The sequence below is a fragment of the Merops nubicus genome, unplaced genomic scaffold (genome assembly GCF_000691845.1).
Source record: "Merops nubicus isolate BGI_N331 unplaced genomic scaffold, ASM69184v1 scaffold47729, whole genome shotgun sequence".
Taxonomy (NCBI): domain Eukaryota; kingdom Metazoa; phylum Chordata; class Aves; order Coraciiformes; family Meropidae; genus Merops; species Merops nubicus.
Genome location: NW_008633960.1, coordinates 1 through 12505, shown reverse-complemented (window position 1 = coordinate 12505; position 12505 = coordinate 1). Strand labels below are relative to the sequence as shown.

General features: G+C 41.7%; 1 protein-coding gene across 1 annotated transcript; it reads left to right on the top strand.

Moving 5' to 3' along the window:
• Positions 1–2017: 2017 nt before the first annotated feature.
• On the top strand, positions 2018–11872 carry LOC103780726 (phosphoinositide 3-kinase adapter protein 1-like; the record flags this gene model as incomplete). The annotated part of the gene is made up of 9 exons (XM_008948415.1): positions 2018–2113; positions 3434–3613; positions 4405–4467; positions 5441–5646; positions 7177–7249; positions 7577–7732; positions 10083–10153; positions 10338–10447; positions 11712–11872. Coding segments are annotated over 9 exons (1010 nt in total), but the record flags the coding sequence as incomplete, so codon positions are not given.
• Positions 11873–12505: the final 633 nt, after the last annotated feature.

Genomic DNA, 12505 nt, shown 5'->3' with positions numbered 1-12505 from the left:
GTGAAGTGGTAGCTTGCTTCATGTGCAGGAATACCTGGTGTCTGGAGTGTTTAAAGGGAGCAGGGTGTTATTACTTTATAAAGGGTGCCTGTGCGTGGCTCTTTTAGCTGTATGGAAGGATCTGTAGGTCCTAATGCATCTTCTGTGTGTCTGTCTGTTTGCAGGTGGGTTGAGCTTCTGTCTGAAGCCTTAAACCTCCCAAAGGGAAACTGAAGCTCTTTGAATAAATATAATTTAGCTATTAAATTCCGATATCTAAGAGCTACTTAGTCCTCTTCTTGCTAACCCTTGAGACCAACTTTCCCCACCAGCCTCAGGAAAATCTGGGGACTTTTTCCTGTGATACCCAGTGTTTGTGTGCACCACCTTCCTTCTGTCTTACTGACCTGCTTCTGCAGCAAATGGAGCAGGAGATGTCATTGGCAAAGTTGAGAAATTATTTTTAATTTTGATATGTGTGTGAGATGTTACATCTCATCTGTATGCATGACAGGTTCATGTGCAAGAGGGTAGCAAGGTGGCAATTGTCTTCCAAGGAGAATTAATTAGTTGGTGAATGTAACTACTTTGATTGTGTAATAGAAAACAGACCCTGCAGTATCATCTTGCACTTCTGATTTAGTAATCCTGCAGAGTACCACCAAAACTGGGAAGATCCTTTCCCTCCTTGTGGAGGGAACAGTAACTTTGCACACCTGTCACATTCTGTTCTGCTCCCAAATCCATAAAGTAGTGGCTTTCCCCTAGGCTTGTATTATCTACAGGTTAATTTGTAAAAGCTATGTTAAAAATAAAGTGGCTGCAAGGTGGAAAAAATCACAGAAAAATACAGGTCTGTAGTGCTAATTCTTTAGGATGCTCAAATGTCAAATGTGTGCTTCCAGGTAGTGCAGTGATACTTAAGTGAACTTCATATTACACTGGTGGTGAGCATCTTCTTCAGCAGCATGCAACTTGGCACAAGCTGCAGAATGCTTGAGAAGCTGCTCATGTGGATAGTCCACACAGCATGCAGCATTGCTGTAGCTATGCTGGAGGCACTCCTGAGAGGTTAAAGCTAGGTTGGGTACATTCACTTTGACTGTCAGTGTGTCCTTTGGCAATTGTTGTTTAAAAAAACACCCACAATGTTCTAACAAAGCAAAATCTTGGAAGCATATTCTTATCCCTTTCTCACGATCTCCTTAGCTTTGCCAGAAAAAATAATAAGAAAGGTCAGCAAATGTTAAAACACATATATAGAGAAATTTAATATTCTTTTATGTAAACCAAACCATCTACTATACATAGTAATAGAAATTTTGCAATATGCTTCAATAATTCACTTATATCAGTAAGCCTCAACAATTAATTTATAACACTCCTGGCTATAATATCATTAGGAACATGGTTACCTAAAATTTTGTTTTAGTTTTAAGGTTACAATGAGGTTGACCCCTTTTTAAAAATCAATTCTTCATGTCAAAACACTGACTTGAAATATTTTGCTTACTGTCCTTTCTCAATAGTAAATTATCACCTGACCCTCTGAAGATATTCCAGTCCAACTAATTAACTCAGCCAGCTGTTTTGACTTTTATCTAATAAACAAAACAAGTACTATCTTCTGTCATGGGCAAATTGCCCTTAAGGTCTTGTTTTGCCAAGTCACAGAGCTTCCCCTCAGTCTGGCCTCTCAAGATCACTGTGCAGAGGCCAAAACCTTTACCTGGCCAAAACGTTCTCAATAATAGCTAGTCCTCAGTGCTTGCTTGGAGCCTTGTCAGAACTTCTCAATAAACAGTGTTTGTCACTCTCAAGTGTAAGCATCGGGCAACTGGCCAAGATTTGTGCAGAGTGCAGCAACTTAAGAGCCTTTTCTGAGACAAATGTCATGTCAGTTGTCTGTCTTCCTCTTTGGTTTTCCTCATAAACCAAAGGTCCCGTCAGAAATGTCACATCATATGATTATATTACATTGTTCACATGTTTAAGGGTATAATCAACAGGTTCATCTTTCTGATTTTTTTTTTTCCAGATGTAGAGATGCTTCAGTCCAAACCAGATACTCCAGTTGCCAGAGATGAAGTTTCTCTAACTACAAAAGACTCGATGCTCCGCAAATTTTTAGAAGGTGAGATCTCTTTGGAGGGAGTGATGGCAGTAGTACAGTTAAAACAGTTAAATGAAACTTGACATTTCTTCCTGACCTTTAAGAATAGGAGCTAGTCTACACTGTTTGACATGGATAACTTTGCCTTAGTACGTTCCAACAAGGCACAACAGAAAAAGCAGTTTGAGGTGATTTCACCAGTGTGGTTAAGCTTCTTACCAAAGGTAAGGAGTCATTTCTAATTCTCATCCCTGCCTACTGGTAAGTGCAAGCACCTAGTATCTATTTAGGAATGGCTGGCTGTCTTTTGTCCTTAAAGTGATAGGAATGAATTCTGGTATCCTGATGTTGGCACTTGCTCCCTTCATGGGAAGAGGCCAAGTATAAAATAGAGCAGCACAAGCTAGTGATGAATTTTAATGTCAATGCTTTATTCAGAAGTCTAGCCTTGAAAACAGCAGCCTGGAATACTTACTGAGCATGATTGGGTGGTCCAAGCCTTCCCCTGACTTACCAGTTTCCATGGGGTACAGGCTCACTTTTTGTGGGTGACCCAGCTGCCCTCACAGCAAGGTTAACTCGGGCTCTTATCATGTTGCTCAGTTTTCCCTGCCAACACTAATTTTCTGGCAGTCCCATTGCATTGACTCAACTAAGTGTTACAATACTACTCAAGGAAAGTCAGTCCACTGGTTAGGGTGTTCACTTGTGACTTTGTAACAGAGTGGGGAGTTAGTCTATGGGCTCTTGGTTCCTTTTACTACCATGCAAACAGAGGGAAACTAGCTTTTAAATCAGATATGATGACGTTTGATTTTGCAGTTATGTTAGAACTGAGAACAGAATGGAGATGATGAGGGGGTGTAATGGTAGTGAAGTACAGCTGTGTGTGCCCAACTCCCTCTGCAACACGTTGTTCTGAAGTCAAATATTGTCAGCTTATGGTGATGGCTCATTTCAGACAAAGGAATAATTCTCTGTAGTGTTTTATAGACCCCTACAAATAACTTCTGGAAACCAGTGTTCTGTTAGATTTAGCTGTTCTAATCTGTTAATTAACTGAGATTAATGGAAGTGTTCCTTGAATTCTTAAAAATAATTATGAGACTTTCTGCTTGGGTTTCTTCTCAAAACAGATGGTAAGGCTCAGTGGCAAACACATGCTACTGTATCAAGCCCTGTGTTGAAGGGCTTGGGCACTTTAAGTCACTGCAAAACTGGATGGTTTTGCCTGTGAAATGGCCAGCTTGGTAAGAATGTGGTACATAGTGCATCTGGAGGAATCTGGTGTTCAGTTAAACAGCCAGGTTGTTTTTCTTACAAACATCTCCTCTGTTGTAGGCAGTAGCGTGGATGTGCCAGATTCAGAGGAAGGAGATTACCAACGGCATGGTGAAGATGTATACTACTCAGTGGAACAAGATACTTTTCCACAGGAAATGGCTAGCAGGCCTCCAGTTCCTGTTCCAAGACCAGAATCCAGCTCTCCACAGCCAGACAACGAGCTGTATATCTCCAAAAGTGAGTTGAATACCAGGACCTAAAATGTAGACTAGTCACCTGTAGAATGGCCTTGTCATGGGCTCCAGTTGCCAAGTAAATACTGAGAAAATGTACACCTTTTTGAGACCCCTGGATTATTTGGTTCTGGAGCTGGGTTACCTTTTGGATACAGTTTCAGATGTGGTGTTCATCTTCTGCCTGCTCTGAAAATGTGGGAATGTTTTGTCCTATGGTCTTGGCCTGAGCTTGCCCTTCATGAAAGCGATAGGGCAACAGATCAGCCCTAAATGGTATAAACAAATCCAGCTAAATAGGAAAGATCCTGATATTATAAGGATGAAATCAAGCTAATGATCTGAGACCTTGCTGCTCTGTAGTGGTATCATTGATTCAATAGCATTTGTATAGGACGTGATTCTGTACCTCAATATTTCCCTCTTAGGTGGAGTTTAATTGAAGAAAACTGTGCCTTGTAGTTTGCTAGGCAGCTTTGGAAATCTTGATCATATTTCACAAACAAGAGAAACAGTAATATGTGGGAGAGTAATTTCAGTGTCTCTCCCTTTCCTCTGTGACAGGACTGTGGGGAAACTGTGTCCAGGTTTCTCTTAGAGGTGGCTGAAGTGCATTCTTTGAGGTCAATCAAATGGGACTTCTACTGTATAACTCCTTAACATGCTTTTTTCAATGGATTTAGCAGGGCAACAAACTGCAATGCAGTGCAGAATTGTGTATGTTTCCCATAGTCATCCTTACTATTTCTGTCTTCATGAAATGCATTTCATTCTATGAAAGTGTTGGTTTTACAGTTTTTGCACAGAAAGCTCAAAGACCTGAGAATCTCTATGTTCCTAGAGGAAGAGTTAAAAAAGGTAAGACAGAAGTTCGTTTTGAAAATCTTTTTAATCTTAAAACAAATCTGCTGAGGTAGCTTAATTTGTGTGAAATGTGACAAATAGTCTTTTACAAGGCTGTGGGGGTAACAGTTCTGTATGAATGACCCAATCTTTCCAACCTTGTGTGACATTGGAATCTTTTTATAACTGAGGAGTGTGAGGGGAAGTTCCCTTTTGTCACATACTCTATGTATCTCCTATCTTGGAGTTTATACTCAGCCAGGATCATAATGATTACTGAAGTCCTTTATCTTGTGACCCACATTACTTCATGGAGTCAATATCCCACTTTTGATCTTCTGGATGAAGCTACTGTCTGTTGATCATTATTTCCTGGGATTTAACCTTTAGTGAACTTGCTGTTCACTAAACTTGCTTGCTCTTGATCTCTGCACTTCCAAAACTGTGCACTTACTCTTTCACCTCTTGTCCTGTGCACTTTTGAAGTGCTGGGAACCACATCTTGAGCTTCTGTCTCATATGTTGGGAACTCCTCGTTATGTTGCAAATTAGTTACAAAGAGCCAGCATCAGCAGGATGAGTTTTCACCTTTCTGTTTCTGGAGTTACACTGCAGAGATTATCTAGGAAGAGTCTGGCTTTGTGACTGCCAGGGTGGAAGCTCTGTTTTGTGGATTGAGGAGGAGAGAGAGATTTCTGCAGTGAGGAAGCGGAGCACTTTAAGGAGTACATTTGGTGCTGTTCACTTAAGTTATGTGTTCAAGAACAGCAGTTACCCCTGGGACATGTTTGTGTACAAGGCTACCTCTCAGCTGGGCTTTTAACCCTGACAAACAGCAGGATGGCATCAGGACAAATCCCTCTTCTGGTTAGGAAAACAATACCAATTTATTGATCTCTGCGATATCAAGGGTGCTTGAGTGTCTTTGTGTTCATTGAGGAGGGAAGATGCCACAAGTTCAATGATATTTTTGGTGTTCTCTCTTCAGAGACAATAGTGAGGCCTGTGAGGGACCTGTCTCAATCAAGCATCTATGACCCATTTGCTGGAATGAAAACCCCAGGTCAACGGCAGCTGATTACTTTACAGGAGCAAGTGAAAATGGGCATACTCACCGTCGATGAAGCTGTACTTCATTTCAAGGAGTGGCAACTGAACCAGAAAAAGAGATCAGAATCATTCCGGTTCCAGCAGGTACAGGCATATTCCACTATTTAAGAAATACAGCTGTCTGTCTAGGTGTGTACCCACGCTGAACAGCTTGGGGTAGATTTGTTTCCTGGTTGGAAACAGTCCCCCAGCTAGCAGAGCTCTCTCCTGGCACGGAGGGGCTGTTCCCATGCAGTAGCAAGCAGGTAGCTGTTTTACAAATCTCTTTGTCTTGCAGTGCTATTCTTAGTTTTTGGTGATCTAGGAACTGGGCCAAATCCATATGGCAAAATTAGCTTTCTAGAGGTCACCTAACACCTACCTGCTGGCAGGAGATTTCTGTGATGCATTTAGCTTCTTACTTCTCATCCATTTCGGATCAGTGAACACTCAGTGTCCTAGATGGTGTACTGGCTTTAAAGTCCTTTCTTGTAGATGGTCAGATCCCTCCCTGGGTGCTTGACTACAGGAGTGACTGTTCTCTGCAGCTAGGCAAGGTCTAGCAACAGGCATTAGCTGACAGTACTGTGTTTAGGTAACTTAGCTGAATGAGGGAGTTATGTTGGCATAGTGATTGGTGTCACTAGCAGGCATAGTTTAAAAATTCCATTCTCAAGTTAAAGTTCCATGCTCTAACAACACTCTGCTTCTTCCAGAGCCTTTTGTTCACAAGTGGCAGTCTGCTTTCATACTTGTGCTGGTCTCCTGTGTGTGATGCTGTTTTGAGAGCTGTCAGAACAAAGCCCAGACTTTTCTCTTCCAGATTCTTAGTTGGAAGGGTCCTCTCTACCCCAAAACAAAGGAATCCCTTCTGTCAATAAAGGACACTGTTGCTTCAGTTGATGTCTGTAGCAGAGATGAAGGGGCATGCTCTGTGCCCCATCCCATGAGCAGCTTTCAATGCCTCTGCTCTAGATCTTGCCTTATGGTACAGCAACTGCTCTGTCTGCTTTTCCACCTATTCAGAGGTTTCCTCCTCTTGCATATGTTGTAGATTTCTCTGCTGAAAAAGTTGTCTTTTTGTTTTCCTCCCCACCTTTCCTTACTGTAGCATGCAGTATGCTGCCACACAGTGGTGAAGAAACTTTGGTCCCAGATAAATTTCCAGGTGTCCCTTCCTGTTTCAGTGGGGACATCCTGAATTCTTTCTGAATTGTCCCACTCACTAGGATGTCTGGCAGCCTCCTTTGGCCCTGAAGTCAGAATTATCTGTTCATTAGTTCAGAAAGGACTCTGCAGTTAATTGATCGTAGGTCTTATTTCTGTGCCAGTGTTGTGGTGGAAAAGGAAAATAGAGGGAGTTTTAAACCAAATGTGCTGCTTATCCATAACTGCCAGTGAGTCTGTGAACTTGACCTTAACATACACAATGAACATCTGAAAAAACTTGGCTTCTGAAAGGCACACATGGGAACTGATTAAAACCTGTTGATGTGGTGTGGACCTCAGCCAGGTCTAGCAGGCTTTGTTACAGCTTGGTTGCAAAGTTACATGAAATGTAATGTTGGTATTGTCAGAAAGCTGCTTATCATCCTTTTGCCTAAGCTCTGAAAAGATGTTTTGTGACATTTCTAGGAAAATCTGAAACGGCTACGAGACAGCATAACCAGGAGACAACTGGAGAGACAAAAAAAAGACAAAAGTGCAGGTAACAGTCTTTGATTCTGACATTCTCTGGTAAGAAGGCAGCTAACAACAGACTCTTCAGGAATAAATGTGTCTGTGTTGCAGTTGTGTGATATTTTAATATTCACATTTATGTGCCTCTTAGCTAAAATATAGGGAAGTTACTTTACTCCTTAGTCTCCCAGACTGAGGAAAGGATGCCAACATCTGTGGAGGGAATCATGATTCCTTCATGTACAGTTATGATTGCCCTCATATGATTGTCTTGAACTTTCTTCTCAGGTGCAAAGTTGTCTTTCAGAGACTATACTTGCAAAGACCCTTCTGACCTATTCATTTTCCCTTCCAGACTTGGAAATTACAGTACCCATTCGACATTCTCATAATACTTTGGGGAAACCAGAATGTGGAATATATGAATATACCCCCAGGAAAAATGTTTTCCCACCAAAAAAGGAGTTAAAGCGAGGAGACTGGAAAACAGAAAGCACATCCAGCACAACAAGTAAGCAAATCCTGAGTGTCATCCTTGGTACAGGAAAGCTGGATGGAAAACACTTACTTGGCTTGATTCTGTGGTCAGTTCTCAGGGGACAGGAATTCTATTCCTGAATCCAAGTACTGCTACAGTCAGCCCAAACCCTGCATACTTTAAGGTGGCTGTTCTCAAAACTGTAAAAGCAACTCCAGGTACATCAAGCCAGTTTGGGCATCTTGTGTCTGCGTAAGGAGGACCTGAAAGCTGAGTGAAAGATTCCCTTGAGCCTTCTCAGGAAGGCATAGCAACTGTAATGGTTTGAAAACAAACCAGCGAGAGACTCCAAGTCAGAAATACAACTTAATAAGAAAAAAAAAAAAAAATAAAAGCAATAATACAAAGGAAAACCACAGACAGAGTCAGAATACAACCTGACACTCTGTAGTTAGGGTGGTGGTAGCAGTCCAGATGAAACAGTGGTCTCGTAGACAAGATCTGGTAGCTCTTGTCCTCTGGAAATCCAGTGGGTAAGGCCCCCTGTGCTGTACTGAACCCCAGTTTATATCCAGGTGGGAGCACTTGGCTCCTCCCCCTGGGTGGAGCATCTCACAATGGGTTGATATCAGTCTGTGAGTCATGCAGTGGGTCCTTGATGGTCCATTAAACAGAAATAGCTCCTGGGAGGAGTTCTGTATGAGTCATGGGGCGAGGCATGGATGGGCCCATGAACAGGGAGGAGGACTCCTGCTGGGTGGGAAGGTGTTAATATCTCCCCTGACCTTGAACTTCTTTCCTTATCTGTTATAGCCTGGGGTGTGAGGTCTGTCCTGGGCAGCTGCTACCCATGATTTTCTTAACAGCCCATGAGCACTGACATAGAGAGTATAGAATACACAGTTTTGGTTCTACCCACATAAGGATAAACTGGTCCCAGCCCCTGTAACCATGACAGCAACTCTCAGAAAAAGGCTGGGAAGGCACTGTCAGAAAAAAGGATGCTCCCTTGCTGTGACTCCTCGCACTCAGCGTGCCCTTCTGGTCTGATGGGCATAGTTTTATTGCAGTCTGGGAACCAGTCTCTACCTGTTGTTTCATCAGTTGTAGATAAAGGACAGCAGTTTTCATTGGTAACTGTGGGACCTCTTGAGTAACTTGGACAGGTTGCACATTATTATCTTGGGTTGTATTAGGTTTAATTTCTGCAAGTTAAATCCCTGCATTCTCGCTGCTACGGCGGACTGAGCAGTTCTTGCAGAAAGCATTAAGATCAGAAACTTGATCTGGTCCTTAGAAAGGAAAACTCAGTCCCAGTGAGGTTACTGCCTTTGTGGCTCTTCACAAGATGTGTCTGGCACACATCTAGAGTGGGTGCCAGAGGCAGCTGACTTAGTAACTTGCATATAAAGAGTTGTGAGAAATGTCCATGAGCCTGCGGAGTTCACCTGTGCAGCCTGAGTCTCTCCCATGGCATGATGGTGAGAACAGACCCTAACACGTGATTTAGCACTCTTAAGTGCTCCTCTTTGTACCCACAGATAATGAGAGTTATCTCACCAAGGCTAGGGAAGGACTTCATCTTCTGAGAAAACCTCTGTTAGCCTCCATTTAAACATAGATAGTTCTGAATGTTAGTGTCCCAGTATTTCACAACCGTGTAGAACGTAATGTATGTAAGACTGAAAGCAGCCATAGCAGTGTAGGGTATGTTTATGAGTTGTGGTTACCTTCAGAGGTGGCATGACTGATGGCAAAAATGTTCTCTACTCTGAGTCCATGAAAGTTAAATGGGTTTGCATAAATAGTTGCTGGAAGTTGTTGGAACAAACTTCTCATTTTTAGCTCTCAAATAGACTAGGAAGCTTTCCTGTGATGAGTAAGGATTGTTCTGAGAGGAGGAGGAGGAGGACAGCTATTTGGAAAAATAACCTCTCAAGCAGTCACTCCAGGAATGAATATGGGACAGTGCTCAGAGCTGCCTTCCTTATGTAGTTAAGGACATGGGGACTGATAATGTAAATATATCTAAATATTGACTGTGTAACACTTCTGAAGATATTCATATGACTTGTCAGCTCCTATTAGTACTGGATCCTTTCAGTTAGATTATGGTTGGGAGTATTTAACCAGAAGCCTGGACCTAAATAGGGCAGAAAACTGCTAGAAAGAAAGGCAAACTGAATGGCTTAGACTTGTGCTCTGTGTTGTGTGAAATGCCACTGTTTGGATCCTGAACATGTGAAAAATAACACTGGAAATAAATTAATCTAAACACAAATGAAATGATACATGTAAGAGGCAATCATGAGGAGTTCTTAGTGATTTGTGGTTAAAGCACCAGGATTTAATAATCAGTTTTTCTTTTGCTTACTCACTGCAGGTAGCACAAGTAACCGTTCCAGCACTCGGAGCATACTGAGTGTTAGCAGTGGGATGGAAGGGGACAGTGAGGTAAGTTCTCACCTCTGCTATATATTGGTCCACTCTTCTTAAGTACATGGTTTTGTTTTCAAAGGAAAGGGAGCTCAGGGTGGCACTGCATTTGCAGAAATAGAAAAAATGTGGCCACTTCTTGTTGTGAAGTGAACAAAAACCAGGCTCTGCTGGTCTGTAACTTCTTTTCTTCCTTTTGTAGGACAATGAAGTCCCAGAAACAACTAGAAGCCGCAGCCCAGTAGCTCACCAAGCAGAGAGGCTGCCTTTCCCAGAAAGGCCTCCCAGAGTACCCCCTCGAGGGGCAAGCAGGTAAAGCTAAAATGCAGCTTAAAGATGAGCTCTCAGTAAGTCAATACAGAAGCCTTGGGCAGGAAGCAAATGTCTTTTCAACAAAATCTACCAGGCGTTTAAAATATAAACACGTATTGTTAGGAATTGTGAGATCCTTGTTTCTCCTCTGTAATACTTGGTGGAATTGGTTTCCTAGTTGGTAACATGCCTGTTGCAGTGCTGTTACTGTGGTTCACACACTGCAAGGGGCAGCACTATTGAAGCACACAAAGCTTCCCATGTTAAGACTATCCCAGGTGGAGTAGCATCCTGCCCCTGACAGATTTAGTACCTGATCCTCCTAAGAAGATCTTCTTGGGACATCTGAAGGCCTTGGCAGAGGGAATTCCCTTTTGGTGTTCCCTTTGTCTTTTTTTTTGTTTGTTTGTTTTACAAATTTCTGGTCTCTCCAAAGCACACTTGTTTACATGTGTGATTGGCCTCAAAGTAAGAACTGCACTGTTTTTCTAAAAGGTATTGAGGAGATTTGCCTTGATTTGATCAGACTACATAAGCAATTTGTAAACATTCCTTTAGTCCAAACCTTTAGTGCAAGTCTATGAAGCCCAGGCCCCCAAGGCTTATGTAGGTACAGATACTAATAAAATTAGCCAACTGTTGAAACAGTAATTACAGAACTTACTGCACCCACACATTAGTATGTTCCTTGGCTCTGGCAAGAATATAGCTGGAATTTATCTGTAGGTAGTTTTTTAAAAAAAAAAAGTTGAACCTTTTGGATCTCTTCTTATTGCTCTTCATCTAATTTTCAGCAGAAGGCTACTATACTATTAAAAGTCTTAGTTCAATCAAGTATTGTAGGATTTCTTTACAGTAATAGTAGAATTACTGCAGCTGAAATATAGCTGGAATTTATCTGTAGGTAGTTTTTGAAAAAAAAAGAGTTGAACCTTTTGGATCTCTTCTTATTGCTCTTCATCTAATTTTCAGCAGAAGGCTACTATACTATTAAAAGTCTTAGTTCAATCAAGTATTGTAGGATTTCTTTAGTAATAAGTAAGAGTAATAGTAGAATTATTGCAGCTGAAGAGCAGAAGAAATAACTTGGACAGCAACAGGGTGCTGGTGTCTAGGCATCTGTTCTGTTCCTGAATCACTGTTCTTCCTATGACTACTGTTTGTACAGTATTTTTTACATATGATGTTACTACATGCGATGTGTAGTTCCAGAACCCTATTCCCTAGTATTTTTGTAATGTGTTTGTATTCTGTCTTTTTACAGGCCTGTAAGCTGTGAAAGCTTTTATCCGCCACCTGTGCCCCCAAGAGGTCGCTGAATCTCTCAACATCTGTGGAATATGAGATTTTTTTCTGTTTTGTATGTGTGTTTGTACAGATATTTTTTGGTTGTCTTAAGTTATTTATAAGTGGAGCCAAATGTTTTCATCCCTTTCCTCCTCCCTAAAGCTCTGGTGACTTTTTTCACCATGATTTTCACTGAGACTTCTTGGCTTTTTATAACTCTTTTGCTTGGAAGAATTTTGGTGCTTTGGGACTTAAAGTATTGTGGTGGGGAAGCAGACTGCTGATGTGTCTACAGCCCCGCACCAGCATGAAGATTCCCTTTGACTGAGAAAGAACGTGTCCGTTTAGAAACTAAATCCTAATAAGCATTGTTACAAAAATCCTTGATACATTGTACAAGGGCTTAGCTGGAAAACATGCTTGAAAAAGTAAAGAAAAGTTGTTTGAAGACTTTGTTTGAAGAATGTCCATTAGAGCAGGGGCAGGTGAATGTACTGCTGTTTGGTATAAAAGACATACTGACCTTTCAGGTGGTGTAGAATATCCCTCCAGCCATCATTAAACCATGGCAGGAAGAGAAGTTGTCTTTATTTAAGAATGTATTTTGCATGCAGTATGGAGAACAACTTCCCCTTTTCCCTTACCTCCCTGAAGAGGAGAGAGACATTAACAAGATGTTATATGTGCTGCACTTACTGTGAAAATCCCCAAGGCAGCTGGTAAGGGACCTGCTGTATCAATGGTGTGCCATCTCCCCCTGTGCCCATAACC